Below are 13,729 nucleotides of genomic sequence, written 5' to 3' on the forward strand. Positions count from 1 at the left end.
TTTTATTACCTTTATTATTCGCACAGATTCTAAAGAGGAAAGAATGTGATATAAATATGCAGCTGAGAAGAGACAACTTTTCATTGGTCAGAGATCTCAGATTCTTCATAGTGGAGCAGATGACATATTTTCTCTCTTTTCAGTAGATTAATGAACTTTGGACCCTGAACTACTTAGTTACAGCAAAGTGGTTCCGAAGCTTGGAAATTCGATATCTGGTTGTATTCTTTTCCTTTCTTCAACATATTTTAGTTCTTCAATTGATTCAATAGAATAACTCTAATCCTCTTTTTGTCTTTCTTTTATGGCCTTATCCCCTAAAAACCCCGATTGGCGATCTACCATATCTCTCTTTTTGTTCACTCGGCCCACGACGACAGGCCATCTCATAAAGTCATTTATTTCTCTTTGAAGTCTTCACATGCATTCGCCTATCGACATCTCGTATATTTAATGGAAGGTAAGGTCAAGTCTGGAGACTTCTGAAGCTGTTCACTATCTTTTAAATATTCTGGACTCCCTTCAAATTGAGATGCTTGAAGTGTCTGCTGTAATGTCCATCATTAAATTCTTGTGCAAAATCTACATGTACGAGCGAGAACTTTTAGACCAGAATTAACCTCATTGAAATATCTTCTTTGGGCTTCGTTTAATGGGCCCGATTCGTGAACCGTGAAGGTGATTAAAATAATGAAGGGTGAAGGTATACAGCCTGATGGCCATGATTGATAACAAAATTCCTTCGGATTTCATAAAAGAGGACTTGCTACGACGACCCCAGAAAAGTGACAGAATGGCTTCAAAATACTTGGGAAAGGGGTTAGAAAACTCGTTCATATCGCCCGTTGAGGAGCCGAAGGATGGCATTGAAAGTAGAATTGCGGGTATTTTCTTCTCATTTGCCAAGACCCGTGCGGCGTCTCAGGAACAGCAGTTTTTTGGAATTACATACAGGAAAAGGGAGAAATAGCAGTCGACAGCGAAGAATATTTCCGCCAGTTGCCTGACGGCTACAACTACAGACTACTAGAAGCTCTTCGGCAAAAAATATTATCGTCGAACATTTAGGATCCTTCAGGAGATGAAAAATGATGCTTATGTAGTGATCTGGTCCATATGGTATCTCTTTTTCAAGTATCTGGGCAAATCAGAATGTCATAGACTACTAAGCAGTATGATGGAAATGGGGATAGATGTTTCCCGGATAATATCGTGTCATATAATAATGTAGAATAATAGAGTGCCATTTATGGTACGATCTCTGACGAGTAGAATCAAGCGAGATAGTAATATGCGAGATTGTCGGAACGAAGACTCCAAAAAAAAAAACATTTGGATCTCTGCTCGTATGTGATTGAAAGCAGGCTGTTGCCGAGCCATCCATTGGTTGGTGTCTAAACAGAAAGAGGTCGGGACGCGAGGCGTCAGGGGGGGGAAACTCACCGGGAAAAATGGTTCGCAGGGATGAAATTCACGGAAGTAACGGGTATAGCACGGCGATCCCAACGAACAGAACATAAGAACATAAACGTTTGCTGCATTAATACAAACGTTAGATGCACTACGTCGGTCTTTCTCCCAAATGTAGGATAAAAGCACGCAATTTCGGACGTAAGACTGTTTGAACATAGCCCTGCAACTGTAAACGAGCAATACGAATTTTTCAAGGTAATCACACTATAATATTTATCTCGTATAACTCGTTTAATGCCTTTTTCAGCACATAAGTATTTGAAATATAAGGTGCGTAATATATATATCTGTTTTCGAGCAGATCTTGATTTATTTTTTTTTGTTTTGTTCTTCTTCCTTCTTACTCTTTAGAGATCGTAGCAGTTGTCATTATCAAAGTCTCACCATGGATTTAGTTTTAGAAGTTTTAGATTATGCCTTCTTGGATAAGTTTTATGCCAGTTGGTTCCCAAAGTCTATGGAAGAGAGTCTTCCTGAGGCCCCTGCTTTCATACAAGAATGGGCAAAGATCATTGATAATGGTACCAAGGTTGCCATGTCTTACTCTGAAAACTCAAAGTTTCAGACGTTCCTTACCAAAGCTTTCTCTGATACTAGTAAGGAAGCAATGATATATGGTGAAAATGCACCATACCACTTTTTTGGTGAGACCGTGTATACACATGCCTCGTTTCTCTCAAGATCCAGTATTTTGAGACAATCTCTTTCACTATTGGTGATGATGAGTATATTTGGTTGGTTGTTGTATTTCACTGTTGCATCGTTATCATTCTTTCTCGTCTACGATAAGAGCAACTTTAACCACCCTCGTTATTTGAAGAATCAGATATCCATGGAGATAAGGCTAGCAACTGAAGCTATTCCAGTCATGGTTTTGTTGACTGTGCCTTGGTTTCTTTCTGAGCTACATGGCTACTCTTACTTGTACTGGGACATCGATGAGTCTACTGGAGGGTGGAAGACTATTCTTTTCCAGCTCCCTGCAAGTATTATGTTTACTGATGCGGGTATCTACTTCCTCCATAGATGGTTGCACTGGCCTTTGGTTTACAAATATTTGCACAAAGCCCACCACAAATGGATCGTTTGTACACCATTTGCTTCCCATGCTTTCAACCCAGTTGATGGTTACTGCCAGTCTCTTCCTTACCATTGGTATCCATTTTTGTTCCCTCTTCACAAGTTCACCTATTTGTTTATGTTTACATTCGTTAACTTCTGGACTGTCATGATTCATGATGGTCAGTACTTGTCCAATGGCCCTATTATTAATGGCGCCGCTTGTCACACCGTTCATCATTTGTACTTCAACTATGATTATGGTCAGTTTACCACTTTGTGGGACAGACTTGGTGGTACTTACAGACAGCCGGAGAGAGCCTTGTTTGACAAAAAGGCTAGAAAGGAAACTACCTGGGCTAAGCAAGCCGCTGAGATGGACAAGATCAGAGAGGTTGTTGAGGGTGACAAAGATGAACGAGTTTACGGTACTGAAGAGGAGCTCAGTGATCTTCACCTATTTAAGGAAAAGGCCAACTAAATATTCTTGTTCCCTTTTCAATGGATCGATGCAGGTTCGAGAGAACAATATTAGAAATCATCTTTTTGAAAGCCTCAGCTTCAAACTAACGGACTGGCTCTATTATTCTATTTTTTATTTCATCATCCATATTCTTTACATTTTGTGCATGCGCACTGTTCCAATTGGTACTATTCATCCCTTTTCTTATCCTTCAAATTATCCCATTATGTCACTTCCTTCAACTTTACTCTTTGTTATTATTATCTATCTCGTTTGACCATGCCAAATCTGTTGAATCTGGATTGGTCTTCTGAAGGTTTCATTGTCTTTACGTTTAAATATATGCAACGTTTTTTTTGTTATCAACCTATATTATACATGTTATTCATAGCAGTAGTAACCCAAATGCACCTAGCAGAAGCGTGGCCATTGATAATGAGCGTGTATCAAAAGGCTGGAATCGATCTTCTGGTTCCGATTCTACTTCTCCCAGCATTCTCGCATATTTAGTTTCAGCCTGAGTGCGAGATTCTTCATCTCTGCACATTCTCCAGCCCGTCATCTGATCCAACAACACGACCAAGCAAACGGCTGCACACAATAGGTAAAATATTTGGTTACTCTTGCAAAACAAATGGAGATGTGCCCGATGGAGAATGGACGATCTCCTGCGGTGTCTATCATGCAAGCCGTTTGCTCTCCTGCCTGGGAAGACATCTCTGCGGGAAGAAAAGTTCATCTATTTAGCAAATTCAAGCACGTGATATCATTAGCAACTGGTTCTGGACTAGAAATATATTTCGTTTAAGAAGATGCATAATCACAGCATATATATATCTCCGGCTTTATGGATCGACTTGAGTCGTGAACATCCGGAAATCTTTCACTCTTTTCTCCACACTGCAGCAAAAATATATGGACGCGTCTGCGGCCAGGATCTTTAAACGAGGTGCGCGGAAACCACGCGGCTCCAGTAACTCGCCGTGGCACGCGGGGTGGGGATAATTCACTCAAGGAATGGACTATGAACTTCAGTGACACCATTTGTAGGTTTAGTATCGTCTACCTTTCTGGTATCACTTTTCTCACCAGTATCGCCCTGTATCACCTCTGTCAACAATACCGGAGGACTGTCAAATTGATCACCATCATCGTCGCTTAACCCGAATTCTTTCTCCATCGCTCGGAGCCTTCTAACTGCCTCCACCATAGGGGAATCGTCCGATTTATCCGAGAGTTTCTTGCTAAGCGCAAGTTTTTCGGTAGATAGTACTGGGGGCTCGAGCGTCGAGGATGTGTTTGAAGAATAGTTATTAAAGCTGGAGTCCTCTGACGCCGGAACCGAGTCTGCTGCAGAGCCTACTACCTGTGATTGGTCCTCCTTCCGGGCACCCGACAGCGAGAGAACAGGGTGCGTCTGAGTCAGTTCCACTCTAGCGTAATCCAAAGCCAATTTTCGGCCTCGATCACTTCGCAAAAGCTTCCCTTGAGCGCCGTATTTCGGGGATCGGGGAAACCTTTCAGGCGAGTTTGAACTTAGTTGTGAATTGGATTCTGATCTTGATCTTGATCTCGATCTCGATCTCGATCTAGATCGATTTCTCTTCTTCTCGGATTCCAATTCTGGAGGATCTTCCCAGGGAGGGGAATCATATTTCTTAATAAGTTCATCCACAATCCTGCTCCTTTTAGTTTCTATACTGAGATCTTCATCTGAATCTGCACCCCTCTTTGTACGTATCCTAGGAGAATTGATCACTTTATGTAATACTTTTCCAGTAGATTCATCTTCAACATTTAGTTCCGACTCGTTCATACTACTCGTCATATTATCATCCGGCCCTGATTCAGTTTGCAAAAGATGTTTGATCTCTGAGGAAGGCTCCAAGTAGCTGACAGTATTAACATCTGCATTAGCCGGTCCCCTTGAACTCTTGCTGCTATCAACTCCGGCGGAACTAGAAGGGAAATCGTTGAACTCCTCGTTCACCTCTGATAAAGAGGATTTGTTGTACTTTGTTTTAGCCAAATGCATTTTATTTGAGCTTTTTTCAGACTCGCTTAGTCCATCGCTTTGTTTCCCCCGACCTGTAGATTCACTTATTTCACACTTCCTTCCCTGCTTTATAGGTGACAATTTCTCTGCGTCGTCAAGGTCCGTGGTCGTAATGTCGCTCACGCTAGCTGCATTTTCAATGAATTCTTTAGCATGGCTCACATTCCTGAGGATCTTTACCGTCGGTAGGACCTTATCAATTGCTCCATTGTTGCATTTCAATAAATCCCTATCTATTGCCTGTGAATTGAATGTCACTAGTTGCTCCTTTTTTTCAATCTCTTCAAGGATCTTCTGTTTAGTTGGGTCGTTCGTAGCAACTGCAGATGAAGAGTAGAACGAGGGTCCAAGCGTTTGCCTATTGTTCTCTCCTTGTTCGCTATCTCGATCAGCAGAAATTGACCTTGCTGTCACTGTAGACCGTCCTCTTGATCTTTCCCTAGACATAGACATAAACAAAGCCATAAGTTTTGAATACTGACTTCACAAGTAGAATGAAATAAAATGGGAAACACGCGAAAAGTAAATACAGCAGTCACTTCTCGCGTTTAAAGCACTTTATCAGAAGAGTTGATGCTATTGTTGAGGGGGGTCTCAAACTATTCCCAAGATGGTTCTTAGTAATGCAGAAATGAAACTAAATAGTTGACTGGAAGAAGTCTTTTTGTAAAGAAATTATTAAATGAAAAGTATACAAAAAACAGTAGTAATCAGTTCAAGAATATAGCGATAACGCCACAATGTACCACTTTACAGAATTAGATAAAAACTCCACCAATAACTTTATAACATGCACGCGCATTATATAAAGAAGAAAATTCAATAGATGATAACCAACGGTCCCACAAAATGTATACTAAAACCAAATCACATGTAATCATCTATATCTGTTGTAAAAGTATGAAATTTTTATTTGCGTAGATGCCTTGCTAGCTCAATCGGTAGAGCGTGTGACTCTTAATCACAAGGTTGCGGGTTCAATCCCCGCGTAGGGCTTGCGTCTATTTTTAATAGAAGGATGTAGTCCACTATAATCCAGTTCTTTTTCACATCGGTATGTAAATGAACCAACGAGCAGACTTTCTTTCTTCATTGCATATCCTCCACTACCTCTACTGTAACGATATATTTACTTCAAGATGCTCTCCTGGGGTAATGACCAGCTTCTTCTCTGGCTAAAAAATGCCGAGTACTCGAACGATGTCGTTGATGCCTTTAGATCTCACAATATTACAGGACTTACTCTACCGTTTCTAAACACTGAAGAATTGAAGGAAATGGGTATAGAAAACTTACAACTACGCCTCAGGTTGATGAAAGATATCTGTTCGTTACTTATGGAGAAAAACATGAATTTTATAGGAAGTAACATGCATCCCATCATGATACAGTTACAATCCACGATGATGGCTACGACTTTAATCAATACTATTTCACAGGATATTCGAGATGATGTTATTACAAATTCGGAAAGCAGTAATAAGTCGTTGCTGCATCAGTTTGGAAAACTTCGGGAGGATCTTTTGCCAATTCTTAAGGAACTCAAGGACAAGAAGCCTCTTCCTACTCCTGATCTGAATAGTACTCAAAGGAGCCAGTATTTTTCTGGCTCACCTTCAAAATCGGCTCAATTGAGCAGAGTGTCGTCAAAAAGAGACTCGTCAATATCCGAGCGTATGAGTGTAATGTCTGCGTCTTCTAGAAACTCTTCTATGGATCTTATGAGCAGCCATCGTAACAGTGGAGAGTCGACTTTGGAACAGGAAACTTTGTCATCCTTCCCGTCCATGTTCTCGTCGGCAGAGATTGTGACAGCCACTGCAGCACGGAAGTTGGACGCCCGGCCTATACTTGTGCAACCAGAAGGCGATAATGCTATGAAGCAGACCGTAGAAACCATATCAAAGCCGGTGGCAAGTATATCAGAGATACCGACAAGCGGAACAGTATCCAATGCAGCTTCCATACTACCCGGCTCAGTGCCTACAAACTCACCGGAAGCTCAACCACCTCCAAATTCATTGACTCCACAAGCACATCACCATTCTAAGCATAGAACACAGTCTTCCAACGAACCACTAAAGCAGCTTCGTGCCAGGACAGAAGACAAGTGTTATAAAATTCTTCAAGCCGCTATGAAAAGCCACGGATTGGACATCTCAGAATGGAAAAACTACGCCTTAGTCATTGTTTATGGAGGAGATCAGGAAAGAGTGCTAAGTTACGACGAGAAACCTGTCGTGGTATTTAAGGAACTAAGCGAATTGGGACTGAATCCTTCAATGATGCTCAGGCAGGTTGACGAAGAGGACAGACTTGATTACCAGGAGTTTGATACTCCTGGGGGACGATTATAAACGTGTATAGATGCATATGCTATTATTACATTGATTTTTTATCTAGTATGGGTTAAACCGGCGCTTCTCTCTCATTATACGCACACGTTCCTGATCGTCTTTAAATTTCTTAAGCAAATCATTCACCTCTTGCTTCTTACGCTCTCTTATCTGGAACCTGTAGAAGTCCTTCTTTTCCTTCTTCTTTATTTTCTTTGAGTACTTTTCATCATGCTCAAGATCTGTTAAAGTTTTCAGAGATCCCATGATACCACTCTTGGTCTTTCTATGAGGTCCAACCACAACTGTAAATCCATCTTCATCAACTGTCTCTGTCATCTGCTTAAGCTCTTCTTCAACCTCGTGCTCACGCTTTTCAAAAGCTTTCATCGAAGAATACACATCTTTCGATAAACTGCCAGCATTCAATCTATTATTCACACCAAGATATCTAGAACTTCCCGTTTCTTTATCCGTAAACAACTCCCATTCAGGTGGTTTACAATCACTCTTTGATGACATGACTAGCTTCTTGATGCTAGATAATGCCAAATTCATACCATCTCTGTCTAGAAACGTCACCACTCCACAACCAACAGGTATTCTATTGTCTCTAAGATTTTCTTCGCCAAAGTCGGCATTGCTGAGTTTACTCAAGTTGATATCCATGTTATAATTGATGACATTGTCTGGGTCGTAGTATTCACATGCCTGAAAGCTTTCTATATTTGCGCCTAATGCTACCTGACTCATTAATCGTTTCATATTATTGAAATTTGCCCCCACAGGTATATTCACTATGAATAATGATCTTGTCTTACTTTCAGCTTCATCCTTGGTTACATGCTTCTTGATGAATAGATAATGCCATGCCTTTGAAATGTTTCTGGTACCCGGTAATAAAACCGGTAAAACTGTATATTCTCTGAGCTGCTTGATGGCCATAACCAACGATATATAATTAAAGAAAGCTACTCTTTAATAGTGATACTAGAAAAGAGAACCGTTCCTGTCGTTCTTTGTGAATAAAAAAAGCCTGGAAATTCTAGAAGAAGAATTTTTTTTTTCTTTTCGTCTTTTTCAATTTTCATCTCTTCAGAATCTTGTAGGAGACCCACCGGAGGAAAGAGGAGTTGGATCGAGAGAGATGTCATAAACTTGACAAAATTTTTTATTGTTCCATATCCTTTTTTATTTTCGTTCTATCTTTTGTCTCTCTATTTATTTGTCTTTTGTTTACAATGACAGCGGAGGAAACCAAAAATGATGACCAAGAAGAAGCCAGATATTGTGCTTCTCCTGTGTGTGGTAAGAAGACGACATCTAACCTAAAGTGCCCGATTTGTCTGAAAAACGGTGCCAAACAATATTTCTGCAGCTCTAAATGCTTCAGAGAATCCTGGCATCTACATAAAGCTTATCATCCTAAAGAGGATGCAGAATCATACAACCCATTTCCAGAATTTGAATTCAGTGGTGATATTAAACCTGCTTATCCCCTCACCATCGAGCCTCAAGTTCCCGAATCTATCCAAAGACCTGACTATTCACGTGATGGACGACCAGTCTCGGAAATAAAAAATGACAAAACAAACAAAGTCAGAGTATTATCATCTGAGGAGATTGAAAAGATGAGAGTTGTGTGTAAATTGGGCAGGGAAGTGTTGGATGCAGCAGCTGCAGCTGTTAGACCTGGGATCACCACAGAAGATCTCGATAAGATCATTTATAAGGAGGCTATCAAGAGGGAAGCTTATCCTTCACCTCTTAACTATTTCAACTATCCCAAATCGGTGTGTACGTCTGTCAACGAGGTGATTTGTCATGGTATCCCCGATAAAACCGTTCTAAAGGACGGTGATATTGTCAATTTAGACGTCACCATTTACAAGTTTGGTTTACACGCTGATTTGAACGAGACTTACTATGTTGGTGAGAAGGCCAAGCAGAACAAGGAGCTCGTTAATTTGGTGGAAACCACTCGTGAGGCCACTATGAAAGCTATTTCTACTGTTAGGCCGGGCATTCCGTTTAGACACTTTGGTGATTTGATTGAAGCGCATGCAAAGAAGCACAATGTTTCTGTTGTGAGAACATACTGCGGTCATGGAATCAATAACCTGTTTCATTGTCAGCCTGATATCTTGCATTATGCCAGAAATAAGAGCGTTGGAACGTGTAAGGCCGGTATCTGCTTTACCATCGAACCCATGTTGAATATGGGCACCTACAGAGATATAATGTGGCCAGATAACTGGACTGCCGCAACCTCTGATGGTAAGCCAAGTGCCCAGTTCGAGCACACTTTACTTGTTACCGAGGATGGAGTAGAGATTCTTACAGCTAGGAACATGCATTCTCCTGGCGGACCAATTAAGAGATTGCCGTAGAGAATCCGATTTTTTTTTCTTATTCTCCTCGTTTTATAGTGATGATAACCATGATAATATACTTATAAGCGTAGATGAATTGTAGTCCGGATATCAAACATCTTTACACCATAATAATATTCGGATCTCGAACTCACAAGAATTCAAATTGAAATGTTTCGCGAGCTCCTTTGTTCATCAGGTGAAAGAAGGACAACGAATTGGCAACAAATAAAGGTTGTGCCTTTTCTTTCTTATTAAATTCTTTTTTTCTCACACTAACAACATGTCTCTCATGGAAAATCCACAGACTCTTCGAGAATGCCAGATTCAGAAGTTGAAGAAGATGCTTCATCTGAACGTTGGTACCGACGTCAACCTTGTATCATCGTCAAATCAGGAAGAACTTACATGGAAGGTGCTGATTTTGGACCGCAGATCCTCGGGTATAGTTTCGTCTGTTCTGCGTGTTAATGATTTGTTAGAATATGGCGTTACTATGCACACGTTAATTGATCAGAGAAGAGCCGCATTACCTGATGTTCCTGCCATTTACTTTCTGCAGCCGACGGCCGAGAACATCGCCCAGACCATCGCTGATATCGAAAACGATCAGTATGATGACTTCTACGTGAATTTTACTTCGAGTTTAAGCAGATCCTTACTTGAAGATTTTGCCAAGAAGGTGGCTCAGACTGGGAAGTCTTACAAGATCAAGCAGGTATACGACCAATATTTGGATTTCATAGTAACTGAACCCAACCTCTTTTCTCTTGATATGAAAAACGTATATTCAGAGTTCAACGATCCCAACACTACCGAGGACCAGATTACATCTAAGGCTGATCAGATTGTGTCTGGATTGTTTTCAGCTATATTGACTATGGGATCTATTCCCATTATCCGATGCAACCGTGGCGGCCCCGCTGAATTGATCTCTCAGAGACTCGACCAGAGGCTTAGAGATCATGTAATAAATACTAGACAGAACAAGGGGACTGGTGCTGAATCTACATCGACGGCTTCATCCTCGTCTCATGACAAGCTTGTTCTTGTTTTGCTGGATAGAAATGTTGATATTTCCTCTATGCTAGCACATTCCTGGATTTATCAGTGCATGGTGAGTGACGTTTTTAAATTGGAACGTAACACCATTGAAATCAAGCTCTCTGGAGATGATGACCAGTCTACGGTCAGGAGGTATGACATTGATCCGCATGATTTCTTCTGGAACGAGAACGCATCGTTACCATTTCCAGATGCCGTTGAACACGTTGAAGCTGAACTTAGTAAATATACACAGGAGGCTAAGGAGATCACTTCCAAAACTGGATACTCGTCCATCAAAGATATAGATCCTACCGATAAGACCAATACACAGCATATTCAAGAGGCTATTAAGGCATTGCCAGAGCTTACCCAGCGTAAGAACATTATTGACATGCACATGTCGGTATTGACGGAATTAATTAAGGAACTAGATGCCAAGAACTTGGATTCCTACTTTGAGATTGAGCAAAATTTCAACGACTTGAGAACCCAAAAGCAGTTTTTAGAACTAATAAAAAAGCAATCCAAAGGTGATAATTCAAGAGATAAGTTGAGAACTTATCTTATCATATATCTTAAGTGCGATGATTTGCCAAAGAGTTTCTGCGATCAATGCGAAAAGACATTAGGTGATCTTGGTGTTGACTTGGCACCTCTTAAGTACATCAAGAAGGTAAAAGAACTCAACAAAATGTCTGCTATGAACACAGGAAAATCATTGCAGACTAATGGTACGAATAGAAATTTATCAAGCAATGGAGGTGATCTTCTTAGTGGTCTATCATCAAAGCTTATGGGATTAACTACGGAGGGATCATCGAAAATTACGGAAGGTTTCGGCTCATTAATTAGCGGTATAAAGAATCTTCTTCCAGAAAAGGCAAATATGCCAATTACCAATATTGTGGAATCGATTGTGATGCCTGCAAATGCTAACCAGGAATCAATCAATCTTACAGATGACTACTTGTACTTTGATCCTAACGCTACTCGTGGTACGCACTCTAGACCTCCTAAGAGATATTCCTATAATGAGGCAATGGTGTTTGTTGTCGGTGGAGGAAACTATCTTGAGTATTCCAATTTGCAGGATTGGTGTAATAGCTTGAACAACTCCTTAGGCGCTGCAGGATCGCGGCAGAAACTTGTCACGTATGGATCTACTCATATTTGCAGCGTGAACGAATTCCTTGATGAATGTGCGGAGCTCGGTAAACATTGAGTAATGTAATAATAGGTAGAGAAATAAAAGACACACTAAATCTATTTATACAGTTTTTACAAATAACCCTTGGTGTCTTCTAACACTTTTGTACTTCGTTTAGCATCCAAGAAGAGAGACAAACATTCATCAATATCTTTACTTTCGACCTGATTTCTTCCATCCACGCTGGCTATAACGGCAGCCGGAGACATTAACTGTAAAGAGTATCTCAATGAAGTAGTCATCGAAGTCGTGGCAAGCTTATCCAACGCCTCCCCTGAAAGCGCCAAGCCCTCCACCTTGGATCTCTTCAATATGATATTCTTGGATTCGTCATGATTGTAAGGAAGAGTTCTGACAATCAACAAACGGTCAATCAAATCGGGAGGAACACCATGAGGAGACTTAATTTCTGCGCCCCTCACAGTCGTCATACCTCTGTTAGAAGCCAGGATCACCACAGGGGCAATTTCAGACTCTAGAGCCTTGTTCAAGAAAGTGAAACACTCGATATCCAACATATTAACTTCGTCAATGAAGAGGACACCGGGAACAAGCTCGGCAACACCTTGATCTATGTATTTACTAACCACTTTATTGACCTCTGTTCTAAGCTTTTCAGTAATATCTGTCTTTCTTGGTTTGAGCAACTGTCCCATCATGGAAAGGATATCTTGACCACCTTCAGGTCTGGCATTGGCAACATCAAGATCATGAAGCGTAATATCCTGCACAATCTCCTTCTTCTTGTGAACATCTCCCTTTGGTAGAGGCACATATTCTTCGGCCTCCAAATCAAACTCCGTAGCATAGGCATCAGATCTGCCAACACGCTTCACAGAGCCCGTATTGGACTCTATATATATGACATCACCGACGGCAACGTGTTCCTTTTGGATAGCTTCATAAATCGATGGGTCGAGCTTCAAGCTCTTCGTACCCTTTGAAGTTTTCAGACCAATAACCACGTGTTTGATTGTTTTTCCGTAGCCTCCCAATGGATTCTCAGCCTCTTCTGGTGTTAATTCTGTGACCTCTCCTTCATAAACCTCTTTGGTCTCTTTAATTCTCAAGCCAATGGCCCTACGGAAATTCTCCATTAAAGCTTCAGTCTTCTTCACTTCTGCAGAATACAATTCAGAGCCAACTATTGGACAAAACGGCACTTTTGGCCCCAATTCTTGGGACACTGCCAACGCCAAAGCCGTCTTACCGGTACCTGGTGCTCCAGCTAATAAGATAGCTTTGCCACTCATTTTCTTGGACTTGATAAGATCGACAATAACACCACAAGCCTCACGGGCTTCCATTTGACCTACAAAGCCTCCTTCGTTCTTTTTTGCATAACCATGTTCATCTAGACCGAGTCCCTTGATATGTGTATGAGCAGCTGTCCGGTTCTCTCTAGCCGAGTCAACAGTTGCGGCGGCTGCCGTAGAGGAAGGCTTACTGCTCTCAGTAGTCGACTGACTAATAATGGATCCTAAAGGTTGAACAGTTTCCGTCATTAAGTTTGTGAAAGACAATTAGTGAATGCCTAGTCGTTTATATGAACCTGAACAAATGATCTCTAAGGAGGAAAAAAAGACAACTCCAAACTTATGGGAAAATTTTTTAGTTCTCGACGCGTCAATCGAGTCTCAAATGGGTTGAAGGATTTAAGTCCTATTTACTTGAAGCCAAGACCAAAAATAAAGGAATGAAATTACTTACATAAAG

The 13,729-nt window shown here is 41.0% G+C and overlaps 7 protein-coding genes and 1 non-coding gene across 8 annotated transcripts; 5 read left to right on the top strand and 3 right to left on the bottom strand.

Moving 5' to 3' along the window:
• Positions 1-715: 715 nt before the first annotated feature.
• Positions 716-3,013, top strand: FOA43_000494 (uncharacterized protein; the record flags this gene model as incomplete). The annotated part of the gene is made up of 2 exons (XM_038920825.1): positions 716-933; positions 1,837-3,013. The coding sequence occupies 2 exons, from the start codon at positions 716-718 to the stop codon at positions 3,011-3,013; spliced, it is 1,395 nt and encodes a 464-aa protein (XP_038776753.1).
• A 988-nt stretch (positions 3,014-4,001) lies between these two features.
• FOA43_000495 (uncharacterized protein) lies at positions 4,002-5,516 on the bottom strand (the record flags this gene model as incomplete). Its single annotated transcript, XM_038920826.1, has 1 exon — positions 4,002-5,516. The coding sequence occupies one exon, from the start codon at positions 5,514-5,516 to the stop codon at positions 4,002-4,004; it is 1,515 nt and encodes a 504-aa protein (XP_038776754.1).
• A 458-nt stretch (positions 5,517-5,974) lies between these two features.
• FOA43_000496 lies at positions 5,975-6,047 on the top strand. The gene has a single exon. It is a non-coding gene; the product is annotated as a tRNA-Lys (tRNA).
• A 143-nt stretch (positions 6,048-6,190) lies between these two features.
• Positions 6,191-7,408, top strand: FOA43_000497 (uncharacterized protein; the record flags this gene model as incomplete). The annotated part of the gene is made up of 1 exon (XM_038920827.1): positions 6,191-7,408. The coding sequence occupies one exon, from the start codon at positions 6,191-6,193 to the stop codon at positions 7,406-7,408; it is 1,218 nt and encodes a 405-aa protein (XP_038776755.1).
• Positions 7,409-7,450: 42 nt separating this feature from the next.
• FOA43_000498 (uncharacterized protein) lies at positions 7,451-8,332 on the bottom strand (the record flags this gene model as incomplete). The annotated part of the gene is made up of 1 exon (XM_038920828.1): positions 7,451-8,332. The coding sequence occupies one exon, from the start codon at positions 8,330-8,332 to the stop codon at positions 7,451-7,453; it is 882 nt and encodes a 293-aa protein (XP_038776756.1).
• Positions 8,333-8,628: 296 nt separating this feature from the next.
• On the top strand, positions 8,629-9,777 carry FOA43_000499 (uncharacterized protein; the record flags this gene model as incomplete). The annotated part of the gene is made up of 1 exon (XM_038920829.1): positions 8,629-9,777. The coding sequence occupies one exon, from the start codon at positions 8,629-8,631 to the stop codon at positions 9,775-9,777; it is 1,149 nt and encodes a 382-aa protein (XP_038776757.1).
• A 265-nt stretch (positions 9,778-10,042) lies between these two features.
• On the top strand, positions 10,043-12,028 carry FOA43_000500 (uncharacterized protein; the record flags this gene model as incomplete). The annotated part of the gene is made up of 1 exon (XM_038920830.1): positions 10,043-12,028. The coding sequence occupies one exon, from the start codon at positions 10,043-10,045 to the stop codon at positions 12,026-12,028; it is 1,986 nt and encodes a 661-aa protein (XP_038776758.1).
• A 56-nt stretch (positions 12,029-12,084) lies between these two features.
• On the bottom strand, positions 12,085-13,518 carry RBV1 (RUVB-like protein; the record flags this gene model as incomplete). The annotated part of the gene is made up of 1 exon (XM_038920831.1): positions 12,085-13,518. One exon carries the CDS (start codon positions 13,516-13,518, stop codon positions 12,085-12,087), a length of 1,434 nt encoding a protein of 477 aa, XP_038776759.1.
• Between the last annotated feature and the right edge of the window lie 211 nt (positions 13,519-13,729).

This window comes from Brettanomyces nanus, chromosome 1 (genome assembly GCF_011074865.1).
Source record: "Brettanomyces nanus chromosome 1, complete sequence".
Classification (NCBI taxonomy): Eukaryota; Fungi; Ascomycota; class Pichiomycetes; order Pichiales; family Pichiaceae; genus Brettanomyces; species Brettanomyces nanus.